This window comes from Watersipora subatra, chromosome 1 (genome assembly GCF_963576615.1).
Source record: "Watersipora subatra chromosome 1, tzWatSuba1.1, whole genome shotgun sequence".
Lineage (NCBI taxonomy): Eukaryota > Metazoa > Bryozoa > Gymnolaemata > Cheilostomatida > Watersiporidae > Watersipora > Watersipora subatra.
Window position 1 is genome coordinate 23,188,752 of NC_088708.1, and position 20,607 is coordinate 23,209,358.

Here is a 20,607-nt window from a genome sequence, read left to right on the forward strand (position 1 = left end):
GAGGTGTACATGCATATTTCTGTGTATACATAAGGTGTACATGCATGTTTTGTGTATATATAAGGTGTACATGCATATTTCTGTGTATATATGAGGTGTACATGCATATTTCTGTATATATAAGGTGTATATGCATAGCTGTTTGTAGGCCTACATTTCCCTTTGCAAGCACATGTAAGCTCTGTTTGCATTTGTGCTCATTTTGACTGCAGCTCATCATCTCCTGTAGGTTCTATTCGTGTTTTGCTGTTCGTCTGAAACTTAGCTCAAGACAATTTCTATCATAGCGTTTCTAAAACGAGACTTAAATTATTTTAGTCTATTATGGCTGACTCACAAAATGCTGACACCGAGCCTCCATCTCAGTCTGACAGGTATGAATGATTTTTTTCTGCCGTGTCATCATACTTTTAACCTCGTTCTAGAAACGGCGGTGATCGATGTATAAATGTGAACACTTTTTGTAGCTGTGGTGGAACAGCAAAAGCTCAGAGCAAAGTCATGGCTGATCACGTGAGTTGTAGTCTTTGTCGCAGCATCGCTTTCAGTGCAACCTGATCGTAAAGAACAGTTCAACCTTGGTTTTCAATGTCTCAAATATCGAACAAATTGTGGTCGGAAGAAGTTCAAAATATTTTTTGCTTCTGATTTCAAACAAAAGATTGCTACTGAAACACTCCCCAGACCAACCAAGGAAGCTCGACAATGGTTCCTCTCACACTTTTCTCCTATCATCTTCAGTATTCAATTGTTGTATGCAGATGTGCTCATGTGCTTAATGAAATACTGACTGTATTTTGTGTTTATCTAGTATGTTACTGTAATTTTTTTTTTATTGCGATAAAATGAAAAAGGCATTTCTATACTTTTTGCATTTTGGACAAAATTTGAAAAAATGAGTCAAATGGTAGAGTTGCTACAGATACACGAGTATCTGTATAAAAAGAGTATTTATGAATAATTCAGTGTGCTATGTTTATTGCCTGCTCTTTCTTAGTATGCAGTTTATGGGGTAAATTCAAAATGCTTAAAATATCGTTTTCTAATCTTAAAATGGTTTAATATTAAAATGAAATGTTGTTATGTTGAAAAAAATCATTTCAGAATTTGATCCAGTTGCCTTTTGATAGTCTTCTAGAATGAATTGAGGCTGATGGCTGAACTTGGGCCGAGATTTGTTCTTGCAAAGAACATATTTGAAATAGATTAGTCATATATAGTCAGAGAGCAGGATAACCCTATCTGTCATAAAAATAATTTCTATTCCCTTTCTCAACTTGTGCAATTTTTTGAATTGAACTAGTAGTTCTAGCCCTAGTGGTGATAAGATTAAGCCTTGCACCTTGTACAACCATTCTGCTGCTGTCGGCAGCACTTGAAAGTTTATTCAGAGTTGTGTTACTTTCTCGGAGTTGTGGTACCTTTTTGCGATTGAGCTTGCGTGTTAAAAAAACTAAAACCAATTCAGGTAGAGGGTTCAGGTGCAATAACTGTCTCAAGGACACTTAATAACACCTGTTGTAGCAAATGAACTTGGTTAAAGGCTTTGATTTTGTTTTATTAAATAATTATAGTTGCTTTACATCTCCTGAGATAACTCCAATAGAAGCATACACTTTCACTCGGTTGATGCTTCATCATCAATCGGCTTTATCTGCAAATAAAATAATACGGTCGAAGGTCAAAGGGTTGACCTTTTAATGGTCAACGCGTTCAGTTACTGTTTTTATTTGTTGAGGTGATAGAACTACTAAATCACTTGAAGTTAGTAGCTCAGGCACGCAGTGCAGTCAGCGCATGCTGCTAGCTTGGGCCGCCATTATTAACCAAACTGGCGGGTTATGACGTTTTGTTTCAATTATCCAATCACAGTGTGTGAAATTTCTTGTCACAATGGCAACAGCGATAGACTTGTTTATTGCGCCTCCGCCCTTTGATGAGATGTAATTTAAGCATGAAAGTATATAAGAAATGACCTTACAGAGTGCAACGTGCAAACAGACATTGTATAAATGTGGAGGAATTCCTTGCTCGCATCAGAGTTCAAAAGTTGAGTAAGGGAATAACAACTCACAATTGAGTTACTCTGCTCCCAGACTAATACAAGTTCATTTGCTCAATTGTTATGCTAATGCGTTAATTTGGTGTTGTGATGGTCTGTTGGTGGGCTGATATGTTTGCGTGATGAAACGCTAACATGAACCTGTGCTGATTGGCTGATGTGCTGATAACATTTTACGTGGAAATGTTAACAAGTTTCTTTAGCATATCAATTACTAAAGAAACTTGGGCGCTGCCAGAATAAAAGCCCAGCCTCTTATTCACGCATAAACAGTATTTGTGTTTTTATAGGTGTCTGGTGAATCTACGGCAGAAGTGGCAATTGCAGAGGAAAAAAATGTTGACTTGAACAGGTTAGTCATTATACTTTAGTGGAGACCCTGGCACTCGGTCGCTTCGCAGTATGGTTTATCCTCTATCGTTTTCCATTTTAAATTCCTACCTGTATCGATTGATATGTTCCAAGATATGTTGCCCATGCGTAGTGACATGGGTGTAGAGGTGATTGGTCAGACCCTCTATAGTGACATGTGTGTTGAGGTGATTAACCAGCCCACGTGTAGTGACATACCTATGTGTAGAGGTGATTGGTCAGATTTGTGGCCGATGGGCTTTTTTGGAGTTTTCTTCTTAAGTATTATTGTCAGTGTTCAACTATAACCTAAATTGATGAGATCAGAGTGAACCAAGCCATTCTCTTGGCTTGGTTGACTTGACTGACTAGTGCAAGTCATTACAGGCATGCTGAGGCAGGTGGTAGGAAAGCTACAACAACAGTTAGACTCATCAAAAGACGAAAGCGGTCACGATCCTCTTCAAGGTACCTGAGCTGCTCATTATTTGCTATTCCGTATATCCAGTAATAGTTACTGGTATGAATGTATTGTTTGTGGTTTATTTCATGTTCAAAGTGTATCCCTTCACACCTCTCAAGCCTTCATCAGCATGAAACTTACAGCGCTTGTGAAAATTAGCACAACTTTAAGAGCAGCTCACTGTGTGGTGCACTGCATTAGGTAAAGTTTTTCTACTGCGTCTGTAACCACTGTTGGTGTTTATAAAAGTCGATACACATGATTTTGTGCACGTCATAAGTGCTAATATGATATGTCTGCCAAGGGTACACATTTGAGTGTTTCTTAGCAATGCCTAAGATTATCAATGGTGATGCTATAAAACATGTGAACAAATGATAGAGGTTAAACAGTTGAATTTATTATTTGTTGAAACTGAGAGCCTATGTGTGTGAGAAATGAGAATGGTTATGTATTGTTATCTCGTGGTAGGACCATGATATACCTGCGAACCATACATTGACTTATGAGTCACCTGTGAGCCATGCATGGACTTGTGGGTCACCTGTGAGTCATGCATAGACTTGTGGGTCACCTGCGAGTCATACACGGGTTGGGTTAAAACCCAGATTTATGATTATTGTTAAAACTATGAGTGGTTTTCATTGGCTTCTCACATCAAATCAGTTTACTTCTATGCCAGTGCTGTATCTGATGATGCATTTGTGTAGCCAATGTGTAGCTGACTCCCATCCTCACACTTTGTACCTAAACCAATATGCTGGTTTTCATGGCAACTTTACTGGCTAAAGGACTTGAATCTCATTGGACAGTTCTGATTACATTTTGTTAGTCTCTAGCTCAGGTTCGGTTCATTTCAAGCATTGTACTAGCCGCAGACTGGTTTGTCAGCGTTCATAGACTTTCATTTTTCAGTTAAAATACAGCTGCATAACCATTTGTGGTAAGTCCCTCATCGCTGCTCAATGTTTATGTCCCGTGATAAAGAAAGTAGTGGTTTCTGAATCATTGATAATTCAAAAATGATAAACTACTCCAATAATCCATCAAATTGGTCTCTATCCTACAAAAGCCACTTCTGATTTGTTGTTTTATTGTTCATCACAACATGCTTATGTGTGGCCATAGATATTTCCTTGGTATTTAGCCACAGGTTTAACCTAGGCTATAACATACTGCTTTTATAGCCAAGACTAAACAAGGTTTATATTAATGACCTGCTCTCTCTTAAGATACAGACTAAACAATAGGTATAAATAGTTCTGAAGGGCATTACATCGGGTGAACAACTCCATGTTTGCTTTTCATTTGTCGAACATCACAGTTGGGTCTTTTAATTTCGCAGTACCAAAGACTGAAACTGTGATTAAAATTACATGTAAGTGACGTGATCCAAGCTCCTTGATTTCTTTATGTTTGTTACTCAGCAACTCACCATCATCCATTGATTGTGCTTATAAACACCTTCCTTTATGTGCGACGCTATTTGCTAGTTAATAAAGCAGGTTTATTCTTCTTTTATTTTAGACATCCTTGTAGTCATTAAAGGTTGACTTGCAACAAAATTCCCATTACATTCATTTAGTATCAAAAGATTCACCATGTCTTACTCTGCTGTGTTGTAGGCGCAAAATATGTGGAAATGTGATTACAAGCTTTTAAGGCTAAAATACGAACAGTTAATCGCAGCCATCACAAAAACGCCGCAGTTTGGAATCTCTTTATTTCGACGGGTACTCAACTCGACGTGGTTATTGTTTTGACATGTGATGTTACCACGTGAAATGAAAGGCCAATAAAAGGCTCAATATAAAACGTTTTGTAGCACTAAATTATGACAAACACTTTGGGTTCTACCGGAAAGCCCTTATCAAATATAGACGCTCGCTTCTTCACAGTTTCGCTTCAGTTTAGTCTAATCATCTAGTCGTAATCTGATCATGTGACCCATACTTCCTGCCAAATAGCTTGAACAAATTCTGCAACATTTTTCGACTATCACAGGTGACCAACAGGCTCATCATGTTTATCAGAGGATGATATGCACTCCTTCGAGCTAAGGTTAAAAAATTAAACAAATTTTTACGGTAGGTTTTGAGATATCAGTGTTCAAAGTGACAGCATTACAATGATGATGAAATAGGACAATATACATGGTTTTATTGAATGCGTGAAGTATATTTGTGAAAGTATTTTGACGAATGAGGCTGCATGAAAGTGTAAACATAAGCCATCGTGTTCAACTACATCCCATTTGAACCGTTTTGAAAGGGATTCCTATCTACGGCGTTTTCGTGATGGCAGCGATTAACTGTTCGTTTTTGAGCTTTTGAGAGTTTGTAATCACATTTCCAAATATTTTGCATCTACAACACAGCAGAGTAAGACATGGTGAATCTTTTGATACCAAATAACTGTAATGTAAATTTTGTTGCATGTCAACCTTTAAATGTTTAAGCACCCTCATTTGTTCATATTTTTATTTGTGCAGCAAGCAAGTTTCCTTCCAACAAACTGACCTTCCTACTACTAGACATGCGAATAAAAGGGCTAGGAAACCATCATCAAGGTAAAAGGAAGTTAGAGTTGGTTCCTCACTTTCACTTCCTGTGTAACGTTTCATCTTCCAATCGCAATGATAGGGCAATACACAAAAGTACTTCTGTGCTATCTATAAACAGCAGTGTCTGAATCAGGTTGGGCAGCACTTAAAATGTTGTGTCAGCACCTAACAGGTTATATCAGGTTGATATCGGATCAGGTGAAACAATCACGCTTGACCTACCACCTAATAACATTGTATTATAAACTCTGTATTGCAATGTACAATGTACATTGCAGCAATGAGTCGAGCAGCTCAGCAGTACCATACGGCCGGTGCGCAAGAAACCTACCAGCTCCGAGCCATAAAGAGCTGGTAGTTGGTGCAAGGGTTGTGGCCAAATGGCCATCAGACAATTACTACTATATGGGCATGGTGGCTCAGAAGGACAGGGGCATGTATGTTATTTGAGTTCAGACTTTCCTTGTATCTATTCTCTCCCAAGTTCTAGTTGATTCTACTTCAGTTTGTATGTACGGTTACGATCTGTAAATGCAAAGCTGCACATCGATTTTTGAGCTTGATGTTTTGCTGACGGTTTTATCATATACCAATGAAATTGATTCATGTTTGCTTTCTGGTAACCATGACTACATCGTGTGAAGCTTTAAAGGGCGTGTTATATTAGACACGCCCTTTAAAGTTCTACACAGTAATCACTTTCTAATTTATATTGCCTTCTTTGATCAGCCTTTCATACAACGGCATATTCAAAGGCCATTGGCTAAACATTTTCACTACTGCTGATGCAATACTCCATACACGCATATATCGTAAAGAATTTGCTGTTTTCATATTTCTATTGTAGTAAAAGGTAGAGAATATTCTGCATGTATGATAATAATGGAACAAAAACATAATTATTATTAAACTGTGCTGAATTTATAGCTATTGACATAGTGATATAATATTACTCATTTTGATAGACTTATGCTCCCAAAGAATTTGATGCGATAATCAATAATAATTTTTGCTGTAGGATTTGTTTTTCTAAAGAGTATCAGGATATCATAAACGATAATGAACTCTTTGTACAGACACAAATAATTTTGTAATAATGCGCTGCTATAGCATGAAGTTTAATAGTCAACTACATACGGTAACCATAATTACAGTATTTCTGTTTGTCATTCGCCTATGCTACTGCTCATCTGCAAGCATGAACTATTGTGAGTTGTTCTATGAGGAAATAACTCCTGATTAAAATAAAATTGTCTGTCTTGTAACATTTTTGACAAAATGTATTGACTTCGCTGCTGTCACACCTTTCAATGTTATTATTAGCTTCCTAATTTGCTAACATATGTAACTTAGACAAGCATAGCTGTAACTCTTTCGCACATAAACTCTAGTAGACAACTGGTTGCAGGTGACAGGTAATATATGAAAATGAAAAAACCTGTAGGGTGTATATAAGCGCCAGTAGACAACTGGTTGCAGGTGATATATGGTGATAAAAACAACTGTAGCGTATATATGAATGCTAGTAGACAACTGGTTGCAGGTGGCAGGTGATATATGATGATGAAAACAACTGTAGCGTATATATGAATGTTAGTAGACAACTGGTGGCAGGTTATATATGATGATGGAAACAATTGTAGCATATATATGAATGCTGGTAGACAACTGGTTGCAGGTGGCTGGTGATATATGATGATGGAAATAACTGTAGGGTAAGTAGTAAGGACCTGTTGGTGATCAAATGCATACCCAAACGCCATGCAGTTCTTGCGCGGCGACCTGGATCAGAGGAGTATGTACCAGCCATTGTTGTCTCCAATGAGGATGAATATTACGATGTCTCCTTAATAAACGAAACATCTCCAGGTTTGATCAGGTAAGGCTACTTATATCATTACTTGTTTATGCGCTGATGTTAAAGAAGTTTATCTTTGTTTATCTTTAATAATATAAACTCGACATTTGCTCCACTTCTACCCGGTTTTATGCATAAATCATTGCATGTATTACTCGTTGCACTCTTGCTATTTTTATGCCAGCCTTGAGGTCAAAAATGGATGGAAGCTGTTGACTTCTTAGCGTTTCAGCCAAAAATGTGAATTTTTTGTAGAGTCGCTGCTAAAGATATATGTCTAGACTCTGGCCAGTTCATTAATCTCACAACCTTGTTAGCGTCGCAGGGTTCATCAACGGAAGGAGAAAGCGTGGAGAATGCTAGGGCTACTGTTATTCTTACAAAGCCTTTATCATCGACGCCTGTGTTACTTACTAGAACCGCAGGCAAGTAATGGTCAATGTCTATTCGCTTTGATTTGAGGATGATAGTCAGTTTTTGTTTGCAGACATGTCTGGTCGTTAAGATCTTGATAAGGATGAAGAGGTATTGTTTGAAACCTGCTTATCTCAGCACTTCTGTCCGCTATAAAATAACTCAAGAGCAACTCATTAGTCAGCAATAGATTAATATCAAAATGGGGGCTGACTTCCTCCATTCATGAATTCTGATGTATCACATCCTCTTCTCTTAGAGCTAACTTGCTTTGACTTGAAGGTAAACCCTTTGTAAACTCTAAACATTCAATATGAACTGTACTACTGGTTGGTGTGAACCGTTTATCAAAGGATTTATTGCTAATGCATCTGACGGAAAATAAGTTGTAATATGCAAGTGAATAGGTTTTAGAACTGCATTTTATATCTTACAGCGCAGTCCGCAAAAACGGCTAAGATATTTACAGATGTGCAAAGATCTCCTATTAAAAGCAGATCAAGTCATTCCGGAGGTAGGAATTGCAGTCAGGCTCCGGTCACTAAGGATCCCATCCCCGTGTTCTCTCTAGATAGATTCACACCTCACTTTGGTTCTTGTTACTAGGGATTTCCATGTTCTCTCTAGATAAATTCACATCTCACTTTGATTTCTGTTACTAGAAATCTTCATGTTCTTTTTAGATAAATTCACACTTCACCTTGATTCCTGTTACTAGAGATCTCCATGTTCTCTCGAGATAGATTCACACCTCACTTTGATTCCTGTTACTAGGGATCTCCATGTTCTCTCTAGATAGATTCACACCTCCCTTTGATTCCTGTTACTAGAGATCTCCATGTTCTCTCTAGATAGATTCACACCTCACTTTGATTCCTGTTACTAGAGATCTTTATGTTCTCTCTAGATAGATTCACACCTCCCTTTGATTCCTGTTACTAGAGATCTCCATGTTCTCTCTAGATAGATTCACACCTCACTTTGATTCCTGTTACTAGAGATCTCCATGTTCTCTTTAGATAGATTCACACCTCACTTTGATTTCTGTTACTAGAAATCTTCATGTTCTTTTTAGATAAATTCACACTTCACCTTGATTCCTGTTACTAGAGATCTCCATGTTCTCTTTAGATAGATTCACACCTCCCTTTGATTCCTGTTACTAGAGATCTCCATGTTCTCTCTAGATAGATTCACACCTCCCTTTGATTCCTGTTACTAGAGATCTCCATGTTCTCTTTAGATAGATTCACACCTCACTTTGATTCCTGTTACTAGAGATCTCTATGTTCTCTCTAGATAGATTCACACCTCCCTTTGATTCCTGTTACTAGAGATCTCCATGTTCTCTCTAGATAGATTCACACCTCACTATGGTTCCTGTTACTAGAGATCTCCATGTTCTCTCTAGATAGATTCACACCTCCCTTTGATTCCTGTTACTAGAGATCTCTATGTTCTCTCTAGATAGATTCACACCTCACTTTGATTCCTGTTACTAGGGATCTCCATGTTCTCTAGATAGATTCACACCTCACTATGGTTCCTGTTACTAGAGATTCCATGTTCTCTTTAGATAGATTCACACCTCACTTTGATTCCTGTTACTAGGGATTTCCATGTTCTCTCTAGATAGATTCACACCTCCCTTTGATTCCTGTTACTAGAGATCTCCATGTTCTCTCTAGATAGATTCACACCTCCCTTTGATTCCTGTTACTAGAGATCTCCATGTTCTCTTTAGATAGATTCACACCTCACTTTGATTCCTGTTACTAGAGATCTCCATGTTCTCTTTAGATAGATTCACACCTCCCTTTGATTCCTGTTACTAGAGATCTCCATGTTCTCTCTAGATAGATTCACACCTCACTTTGATTCCTGTTACTAGGGATCTCCATGTTCTCTCTAGATAGATTCACACCTCACTATGGTTCCTGTTACTAGAGATCTCCATGTTCTCTCTAGATAGATTCACACCTCCCTTTGATTCCTGTTACTAGAGATCTCCATGTTCTCTTTAGATAGGTTCACACCTCACTTTGATTCCTGTTACTAGAGATCTCCATGTTCTCTCTAGATAGATTCACACCTCACTATGGTTCCTGTTACTAGAGATCTCCATGTTCTCTCTAGATAGATTCACACCTCCCTTTGATTCCTGTTACTAGAGATCTCCATGTTCTCTTTAGATAGATTCACACCTCACTTTGATTCCTGTTACTAGGGATTTCCATGTTCTCTCTAGATAGATTCACACCTCCCTTTGATTCCTGTTACTAGAGATCTCCATGTTCTCTCTAGATAGATTCACACCTCCCTTTGATTCCTGTTACTAGAGATCTCCATGTTCTCTTTAGATAGATTCACACCTCACTTTGATTCCTGTTACTAGAAATCTCTATGTTCTCTCTAGATAGATTCACACCTCACTTTGATTCCTGTTACTAGGGATCTCCATGTTCTCTCTAGATAGATTCACACCTCACTATGGTTCCTGTTACTAGAGTTCTCCATGTTCTCTCTAGATAGATTCACACCTCCCTTTGATTCCTGTTACTAGAGATCTCCATGTTCTCTTTAGATAGATTCACACCTCACTTTGATTCTTGTTACTAGAGATCTCCATGTTCTCTCTAGATAGATTCACACCTCACTTTGATTCCTGTTATTAGGGATTTCCATGTTCTCTCTAGATAGATTCACACCTCCCTTTGATTCCTGTTACTAGAGATCTCCATGTTCTCTCTAGATAGATTCACACCTCCCTTTGATTCCTGTTACTAGAGATCTCCATGTTCTCTTTAGATAGATTCACACCTCACTTTGATTCCTGTTACTAGAGATCTCTATGTTCTCTCTAGATAGATTCACACCTCCCTTTGATTCCTGTTACTAGAGATCTCCATGTTCTCTCTAGGTAGATTCACACCTCACTTTGATTCCTGTTACTAGAGATCTCCATGTTCTCTTTAGATAGATTCACACCTCACTTTGATTCTTGTTACTAGAGATCTCCATGTTCTCTCTAGATAGATTCACACCTCCCTTTGATTCCTGTTACTAGAGATCTCCATGTTCTCTCTAGATAGATTCACACCTCACTTTGATTCCTGTTACTAGGGATCTCCATGTTCTCTCTAGATAGATTCACACCTCACTATGGTTCCTGTTACTAGAGATCTCCATGTTCTCTCTAGATAGATTCACACCTCCCTTTGATTCCTGTTACTAGAGATCTCTATGTTCTCTCTAGATAGATTCACACCTCCCTTTGATTCCTGTTACTAGAGATCTCCATGTTCTCTCTAGATAGATTCACACCTCCCTTTGATTCCTGTTACTAGAGATCTCCATGTTCTCTCTAGATAGATTCACCCCTCACTTTGATTCCTGTTACTAGGGATTTCCTCGTTCTCTCTAGATAGATTCACACCTCCCTTTGATTCCTGTTACTAGAGATCTCCATGTTCTCTCTAGATAGATTCACACCTCCCTTTGATTCCTGTTACTAGAGATCTCCATGTTCTCTCTAGATAGATTCACACCTCACTTTGATTCCTGTTACTAGGGATCTCCATGTTCTCTCTAGATAGATTCACACCTCCCTTTGATTCCTGTTACTAGAGATCTCCATGTTCTCTCTAGATAGATTCACACCTCACTTTGATTCCTGTTACTAGGGATCTCCATGTTCTCTTTAGATAGATTCACACCTCCCTTTGATTCCTGTTACTAGAGATCTCCATGTTCTCTCTAGATAGATTCACACCTCCCTTTGATTCCTGTTACTAGAGATCTCTATGTTCTCTTTAGATAGATTCACACCTCACTTTGATTCCTGTTACTAGAGATCTCCATGTTCTCTCTAGATAGATTCACACCTCACTTTGATTCCTGTTACTAGAAATCTCTATGTTCTCTCTAGATAGATTCACACCTCACTTTGATTCCTGTTACTAGGGATCTCCATGTTCTCTCTAGATAGATTCACACCTCACTATGGTTCCTGTTACTAGAGATCTCCATGTTCTCTCTAGATAGATTCACACCTCCCTTTGATTCCTGTTACTAGAGATCTCCATGTTCTCTCTAGATAGATTCACACCTCCCTTTGATTCCTGTTACTAGAGATCTCTATGTTCTCTTTAGATAGATTCACACCTCACTTTGATTCCTGTTACTAGAGATCTCCATGTTCTCTCTAGATAGATTCACACCTCACTTTGATTCCTGTTACTAGAAATCTCTATGTTCTCTCTAGATAGATTCACACCTCACTTTGATTCCTGTTACTAGGGATCTCCATGTTCTCTCTAGATAGATTCACACCTCACTATGGTTCCTGTTACTAGAGATCTCCATGTTCTCTCTAGATAGATTCACACCTCCCTTTGATTCCTGTTACTAGAGATCTCCATGTTCTCTCTAGATAGATTCACACCTCACTTTGATTCCTGTTACTAGGGATTTCCATGTTCTCTCTAGATAGATTCACACCTCCCTTTGATTCCTGTTACTAGAGACCTCCATGTTCTCTCTAGATAGATTCACACCTCCCTTTGATTCCTGTTACTAGAGATCTCCATGTTCTCTTTAGATAGATTCACACCTCACTTTGATTCCTGTTACTAGAGATCTCCATGTTCTCTAGATAGATTCACACCTCCCTTTGATTCCTGTTACTAGGGATCTCCATGTTCTCTCTAGATAGATTCACACCTCACTATGTTTCCTGTTACTAGAGATCTCCATGTTCTCTGTAGATAGATTCACACCTCCCTTTGATTCCTGTTACTAGAGATCTCCATGTTCTCTCTAGATAGATTCACACCTCACTTTGATTCCTGTTACTAGAGATCTCCATGTTCTCTCTAGATAGATTCACACCTCCCTTTGATTCCTGTTACTAGAGATCTCCATGTTCTCTCTAGATAGATTCACACCTCACTTTGATTCCTGTTACTAGAGATCTCCATGTTCTCTCTAGATAGATTCACACCTCCCTTTGATTCCTGTTACTAGAGATCTCTATGTTCTCTCTAGATAGATTCACACCTCCCTTTGATTCCTGTTACTAGAGATCTCTATGTTCTCTCTAGATAGATTCACACCTCACTTTGATTCCTGTTACTAGGGATCTCCATGTTCTCTCTAGATAGATTCACACCTCACTATGTTTCCTGTTATTAGAGATCTCCATGTTCTCTCTAGATAGATTCACACCTCCCTTTGATTCCTGTTACTAGAGATCTCTATGTTCTCTCTAGATAGATTCACACCTCTCTTTGATTCCTGTTACTAGGGATCTCCATGTTCTCTCTAGATAGATTCACACCTCACTATGTTTCCTGTTATTAGAGATCTCCATGTTCTCTCTAGATAGATTCACACCTCCCTTTGATTCCTGTTACTAGAGATCTCCATGTTCTCTCTAGATAGATTCACACCTCGCTTAGATTCCTGTTACTAAACTACCTGATACAACTGTTTTGATAGGATTTAATGAATGTCTCCCCTGTTGTAATTTGTACTGAACTTACGCTAATATGACCCGCTAAATTTTGATTGGAAGGGCAACTCACCATGAGATGTAGATTGTTAATGTTATAAATTGATAAATTGTCATAAATATAGCCGAAAAGAATTCTAAAGATTAGAACTAAAACATTTTTTTGATCTAATTTTATTCTAAAGTTAGATATGCTTCACTCGGTCCGCCATTCACACAACAGTTGATTAATAAATTATGGCTGTGCTTTTTATTGCTGTTGATGCAATAATTGTATCTAGTAGAAGTGGTTTACTTGAGATTAACATAATATTTAACATAATAGTTAAACTTGTCTCATTTAAAATAACCAAAAATGAGCTGATCTGTTATTTAACTTTGTCAATGTTTAAATTGTTACAATGGATCAATAATGTGATTTGCAAGGTTTGCAGCTGACATTAATTTGATTCAAACAGTTTGACTCCGTGACATGGCACCCACATTATGTATTTTTGGTGAAGATTTACTGGCTCTTGTTTATATCTATATTGAAAATGGCACTGCTTGACTTTTTCTATTGCACTTAGCACTCGCATAAGTTCATTTGTAGATGTTAGAAAAAATTGCTTCCAAACCATGGAGGAGAAAGTTTTATGAAAACCTCATGTATAAAAAACTGAACATTTAGTAGAGTTTATGTACAACGACTATGAACATTTCCATGGAGTTGGATTTACGGTTTACAAATTCTAATTGAGCAATTTGACCCTAAGCGTGTGACAGTCTTTAGCTAATTCCCGTTTTACAGAACCTGCTGCTGGAGTTGTTGCTCTAAAATTTGGCGAGACGGCGACCACCAGCTTAGATATTTTCAGCGGTTTCGTGTTTATGGTGACGAGCCTAAGCAAAAACAAACTTGTGAACGAAGTAATGGACCGTCTTGGCATCGCTGACGAGGACTCCCAGTCTCAGTCACAAGGTTAGTAAAGCACTAGCTGTATCGCTGCTCAGTTTAGCAAAATATGTCCAGCTGGTTTTTTGTCCAACTGGCTCAGCGAACAATTCCAATGTCATTAGGCATCCATTGTAAACAGAATGCATGTTTGTAAGTGCCAAACTAGCTTTCGATTACTTGCAGTCTTTGAACATACCTTCATGCTTTAGGAAGGGCATGACAACACACCAATTCATTGTTGAAGCTGTGAGTTGTAACTAGGTTCATGAAAATATGCAGTCTTAATCATGAACTTTCTGTTCATGATCTCATATTGACCCAAGTTGAATAGCTAAAACAATTTGAAATATATCAGCAGAAGATAGTGTAAATAATACTTCATAAATGGCAATATAGGAAGGCAGGAAAATGGCAATCTAGCCAGCTATCTCTCGACAGTGCTGAACGAAATAATTCTGTTCTGGAAATAGTTTTACAGTCATCGTTCAGTTGTATTACAATTTTCTGCTGAGGTTATTTAACCTCTCTATGTAATAATGATCTACAAATGTATTACACTAAAAACTTGCTTTTATAATATTTGACATCAAATTTTCATTATACCCTCTGATATTGAAAAGCTATTTATAAACCCTTACATGATTTTTGCTTACCTTTCAACCGGCTCTTGTTTTCTGTCTCTTTTTTCACCCTGACCTCAAACCTCTCCTTTAGAACTTCAAGTGTCGAGTTGAGTATTTCGAGTGTCATGTCAAGTTGAGTATTTCAAGTGTCAAGTTGAGTATTCCGAGTGTCAGGTTGAGTATTTCAAGATTAAAAGCAATAATAAGTAGTTTATAATATGGGAAATGTATTTTATTAAATGGTGAGAAGCATTAAGCGGTGCGATATCTGGTAGCAGCAGAAGGTTAACGCCAGAAATATACACTGCAGAGATTAGATTGACTAGGTTTCCATTGCGAAGTCAGGTAAATTGTGATGAGATGTAGATATAGTGATGCAGTGATCTAGTTACTAGCTTGTCATTAAATACCTTTTGCTAAAATAAGAAAAAGGATTATGTCGGGTGCAGACCACTTCCCGTCGAGACTGGTTTGTTCTCCATTTTTTATGCTTAGCGGGGTCAGGATACTATTTTACTATAGAGCTGCAAGGCCACAGACACTTTTACCATATGTGGTTTTTAACAATAGCTTCTAATCTATTGTTTCTTCTCAACCTTGTCAATGAATTTTAACAAACTTTCGAGTATAATCATCCTGGCAACGGATGGTTTTCATATCCGACTTTAGCGAGCATGTCTGAGAGTTCTTACATTCAAGTGCTTTCAACATTGGAGTTGTCTGCTCTAACAGTAATATATTAGCAGCACGTAATCACATACATGTACATAGTTTTAAGGCTATGTGAGTGCTATACCGCAATTCTACTAAACAACAGCTCATATAAATATATAGTACAGCTCATATAAATATATAGTATAGTTGTGAAAAAATTCCCTAAACATTTTTTTGACAAAACACAAATAGCTCTATTTCTATACAATAGTTCACTTGAATAATGTGTTTTTCAAGTCAAACAAGTTGAAATAAAGTTATATGTAAATAACTTTTGGACTCCTATGGTGAACCTAAAGAAGAATTTATAAGTTAGTCAATATGGCTATTAAACATTACGGCGAAGGAAAGTTCATCTTTAGAAGATATTTGTTTTTCTGGTGGTTAGAAAATCATACTTACTCATAAAGCATGTTCATACTGTACTTTCATCTGTGAATGTATTTCTCAGTTGACAGCGCTGATGAGAAGGATGATGCTGTCAACCTGGAGACATTATGCGCCAAAATCGAGGCTTTAGGAGGAATGGTTATTGACCAATTTGATGCTGATGCTGTAAGTGGACACTGTTATAATTTAACTCACAATCTCAAATGGTACAGTGCACTCTCAGGATACAATTAATTACTCTGATATATGATTTTTTTCACCTGATGAATTGGAACATTATGATATTTTTACCTCACCATGCGAATCATATTTCACCATACGAATTTGACAAAATCTTTGCCGGAGTTGAAATTTGGCAGTCGGCGTGTTTATTACATACGTCAAAATAACAAGGACACTGATATGCTGTTCGTCGAAAATGTTTTCAAAACGCCTGAAAGAGATACGATGACCGATTTCTCTCAGTTTAGCAATTCTCATTTGTAAAACAGTAATATTTTCTCTTTAAAACCAGTAGCAAAGTTGGAGTTGCAATCCCTTTAAACAGAAGGTCAGTAGTCAGACAACTTCCGTAAACCGGCTAACAAAAATTCGCTTCATTATAAAAACAGGTTTTAATACAGGTAGAAAAGGTTTGAAACAGGTCCGCTAAAAGTTATAGTGAAAGCGAAGACAGAAACTGATGTGATGACATTTTAGTAATAAAAAGTTGAAATTTAGTGAAATAAGTCAAAATTATTATTATTATACTTTAACGTGACGTGTTTCTGTGTTTAGTAAGCTAAAATTATTTGAGGTGAATTCAAAGTTTATATTATACGTACATCTGCCTTGAAGGTAAGAACTCCTTACGGTACGTGCTGGACATGGTACATTATAATGTTACTTGTTATTGCAGATCATAACCACTAAATACAATAAGGTTCTTGTAGATAACTCTAGTTACTAAGGTTACCATATAATTTTGCTAATAATTTTTAATATGTTCAGCACTTATATATAAAGTTTTGACGGTTTTTACCAGGAGATGTTTGCATTGTATAATTACTATAGTTTCTATACCCTTACATACGATTTTTACCAGGAGATATTTGCATTGTATAATTACTATAGTTTCTATACCCTCACATACGATTTTTTTACCGTACCATGCCAACCCTGAAACAGATCAAATTCGGATCCTGAGGATGCACTGTATAGGATTTTTAGCTACATGTAATCTTGGCTTATACATTTAGTTTTTTTGCATAATCTTATATAATTTGTTTATTTTGATGTTATATATAATTAAGTATTTCAAGTAAATAAGATTTATTTAAGTAAATAAATTTATTTTAAGTGAATATAATCTAAGTATTTTGTGTTGTTTCTTGGATCTGTAAAGAATCAGACAAAATATAACGTATTCTTATATTGTAATTACAAATCTATTACATAATCATTGTTTAGCACACAAACAACTATATAGTGTATTACAATACCAAAGACATGGTAAGCTCTTTTGGAGTGTTTATTCGATTTATTTTTTACAGCTTAGCGCTTTGAACATCCATTTTAACTGAATAGCTGAAAAAAGTAGCCCTGTTTTTCTGCAATTTTTCAGTTTGGTAGTTTTATAGTCATTTTTTCGTTTTCATCATCTACTTGTCCAGCAGAGAATTTATGTCATATTCAGTGCCCTTCATGGCACGATGTTTACAATCTATCAGGTATAGTAATTGACACATTTTAACACCCAAGTATTTGCTTGTTTAGGTGTACTTAGTTTAAATAGTCCTGTGGAGACAGGCATCAACCTTAATAATGATGTCTATTAGCATTTTAGCTAGCACTTTTAAGAACATGGAAAACTGAGCAATCATGCGTATTTCATAAGCTTTTTTGTGTATTTCTACATGTATATTTGTATGTTTTCTAGAATTGTATTGCTACTGTAGCTTATTGAGAATTTTTTGAAATTATTAAATATTTAAGTTTTAACTTCATAACTATGCATAAATAGTACCAGACTTGATAGTCTGCTTACAGGTATTTAGTGATGCTTCTTTTATTGCTTTTTAACCTGAGAAATCCTCTCGAGGTCGTATCAATGGAGTAAATAAAAATTGTGACGTTTATCCTACAATAACTCGTAATAACCTGAAACTGCACAGCGGTATACATTACCGGTAATTCCTTCTGACCAACCATCGCTGTTTAGGTCAGGGTAGCCTGTCTTGACAAACTGTTGTTTTTGCGGAGTTTTCCCCCTTCGCGTGGCCGAGCAACACAACAGCTTGTCACAAGACGTACTGCACCTGATGCATCAGCTGCACTTATAGGGAGTTGTTCTCTTTCGTCTATGCGGCTTAGTTGCGATGTTATATCGGTCGCTCCGTTGGTAATCATAACGGATTTCGCGCAAAGATTTATGTAGAAAAAAATAAGATTACAACGTTTAACCAGCGACCAGTCTCTGCGGTAAACTAGTAGCATTTGAGAACTTAGGCAACAACAGCGACTAAACATGTCGTTATTTGTGCGCTCAGTCAGTTTAATTTCTATTTTTGTATCAGTCAGTTTTATTTGTTCTTATGGATTTTATTTTCAATTTATTTTATTCTTAAGTTTTACTAAAGTTTACAACAGAGTTGTAAACAACCAAGTCTTTGGTTAAACGATGTAATCTTATTTTTTTCTACATAAATTTTTGCGCGAAATCAGTTACGATAACCAGTGGAGCGACCGATATAACATCGCAACTAAGCCGCATCGACGGAAGAGAACAACTCCTTATAAGTGCAGCTGATGCATCAGGTCCAGTACGTCTTGTGACAAGCTGTTGTGTTGCTCACCCGCTCGACAGGGGACAACTCCGCAAAAACAACAGTTTGTCAAGACAGGCTAAGGTCAGGGTTGATGACATGACCAATGGGAGTCAAACATGAAGCACGTCTGGAAGTTTTTAGAAGGAATCCCTTGCTTTTTAGTTACTTTTTCTGTTGTAGCAACATTATCATGTCTTCCAAAGATGCTGCCAAGTACTTATATATACATTTATATACGAGCCTAGCTAACCAACTTCTCATCTTATCACAGTGAAGCTCAACAAAAAACAAAATGTATTGATTGTTAAACTTAAATACTTGTTCAATTAGTTTGCTCGCTAAATTCCGTTTGTTTGTATCCATTTATAACTTGCTGAGGAAGCTAAAATATTGGTTAGGCTTGCTGGTGTTTTTGTATAGAGTAGTAAAAAAGCAAAATGGGGATTTACATAGACATACAACCTATTCATCAGTGAAATTTAACTTTCATCTCATACACTTATCTCATGTACTCGCTGATAACAATTGCCGCAAAAATTGTATTTATGTGAGAAAAAATCTATTTTTAGCATGAATGTGAGGCTATTTATGTTTGATAAGTTGTAGTCTGAGTGCCAAAAGTAGCCGGAACCACTGATTTCATCTGTGGCCTGCTCCTAAGTTTTACCCTAGTCTGAGCTAGTCTGTTGATTATTTGTAGGTAGCGGCTGCTAAGCGATCATACCTAATATCTTCTGGATTTCGCAGAACTGTCAAGTACTTGCAGTGCCTTGCCGCTAATATCGCGCCTGTGTCATATAGCTGGGTTGATCATTGCTTTGCACACAAGGAGCTTATTCCGGAAAGATGTTATCTGTTGCCAGCTGGTGTGAATCGAGATGGTAATGTCGTTGAGTGGTAAGTAATGCTATGATAATTCTTGCTTACAAGCAGTACACCCGGTTAGTCAGTGTTTCTCTATTTTATATTAGTCTTGTCGGTTTTACTCGGTGGTTGTCAAGGTGCCTAGTTGTCTAAGTGTCTAGGTGTACCGTGCGCTTTTGGTAAAGTATCAATATTGCTCTCAAAAGTTAATGTGACATAAAAGCCCACCCGTTGATAGGAAAGAGTATATTAAATGGTTAAGGTAGCGTATGCAAGAACTGTTCATGTCACAATCTCATGTGTAAATATGATATGAGCAGGGATAGCTCTCTCATCTGCACTGTCTCTTGCAGCAAGAAACTTGTAAACAATTTACAAAATTATATGTTATGCTCTGCACCACCATTGTTAGAACTAATTACTGCAATTTAGATCATTTGAGAATAAAACTATGTTCCTTTTATCTCTGCTTGTTTATGATCTAAAAAAGTTTGACGTGAGTAAATCGATGAATTGATTCAGTAGCTAGGAGGTGACTTAAAGAGTTTGAACTTGATTCTCTGCATTTTGTGCGGATCAGTGATTGAGCTATCTCAGCTAGTATTATTTGTACATTTGTTACCTTTCGGAGACTGCAGCCAAATGTAATATTGTAGGCGACTTTGTTAAAAAGCCCGCTTCTGTAGTAGATTGTGATTCAGTTAAAACAACAAACTGGTACTTGAGCCTCTCTAATGATTTTCGATTTCAACAAAATTTATATAATATAGTTTACCAAATTAAAAACTGCTTCAACAGCTACTTCCAGGCAATTAATATATCTTCCGATATTAATTTGATTTTGAAACTCACACGCGATTTGATATCTGCTAGAAGGCAACATTGTGTCTTAATTCATATCAAACTCTCTGGTTTGGGATACATTGTAGTCATGTTTCTTATGACCAAACTTGGGCTGTCTGTGAGCAGAAAGCAACTTGCAGGAAGTGCAGTTGTGACTATGACTGAAAACTGCATTTCCTAGAGCTTGTGATCACGCAGAGACTATT

The 20,607-nt window shown here is 37.1% G+C and overlaps 1 protein-coding gene across 1 annotated transcript in view; it reads left to right on the plus strand.

Moving 5' to 3' along the window:
• Positions 1-20,607, plus strand: part of LOC137385255 (TP53-binding protein 1-like) — a 40,249-nt gene that overhangs the window by 17,423 nt on the left and 2,219 nt on the right. The window contains exons 11-22 of the mRNA XM_068071693.1: positions 319-374; positions 468-513; positions 2,353-2,414; positions 2,801-2,881; positions 5,368-5,445; positions 5,718-5,876; positions 7,118-7,318; positions 7,553-7,722; positions 8,148-8,225; positions 14,014-14,184; positions 15,949-16,052; positions 19,395-19,591. Coding sequence (XP_067927794.1) covers positions 319-374; positions 468-513; positions 2,353-2,414; positions 2,801-2,881; positions 5,368-5,445; positions 5,718-5,876; positions 7,118-7,318; positions 7,553-7,722; positions 8,148-8,225; positions 14,014-14,184; positions 15,949-16,052; positions 19,395-19,591 — 1,403 coding nt within the window. The remainder of the gene's footprint in view (positions 1-318; positions 375-467; positions 514-2,352; positions 2,415-2,800; positions 2,882-5,367; positions 5,446-5,717; positions 5,877-7,117; positions 7,319-7,552; positions 7,723-8,147; positions 8,226-14,013; positions 14,185-15,948; positions 16,053-19,394; positions 19,592-20,607) is intronic.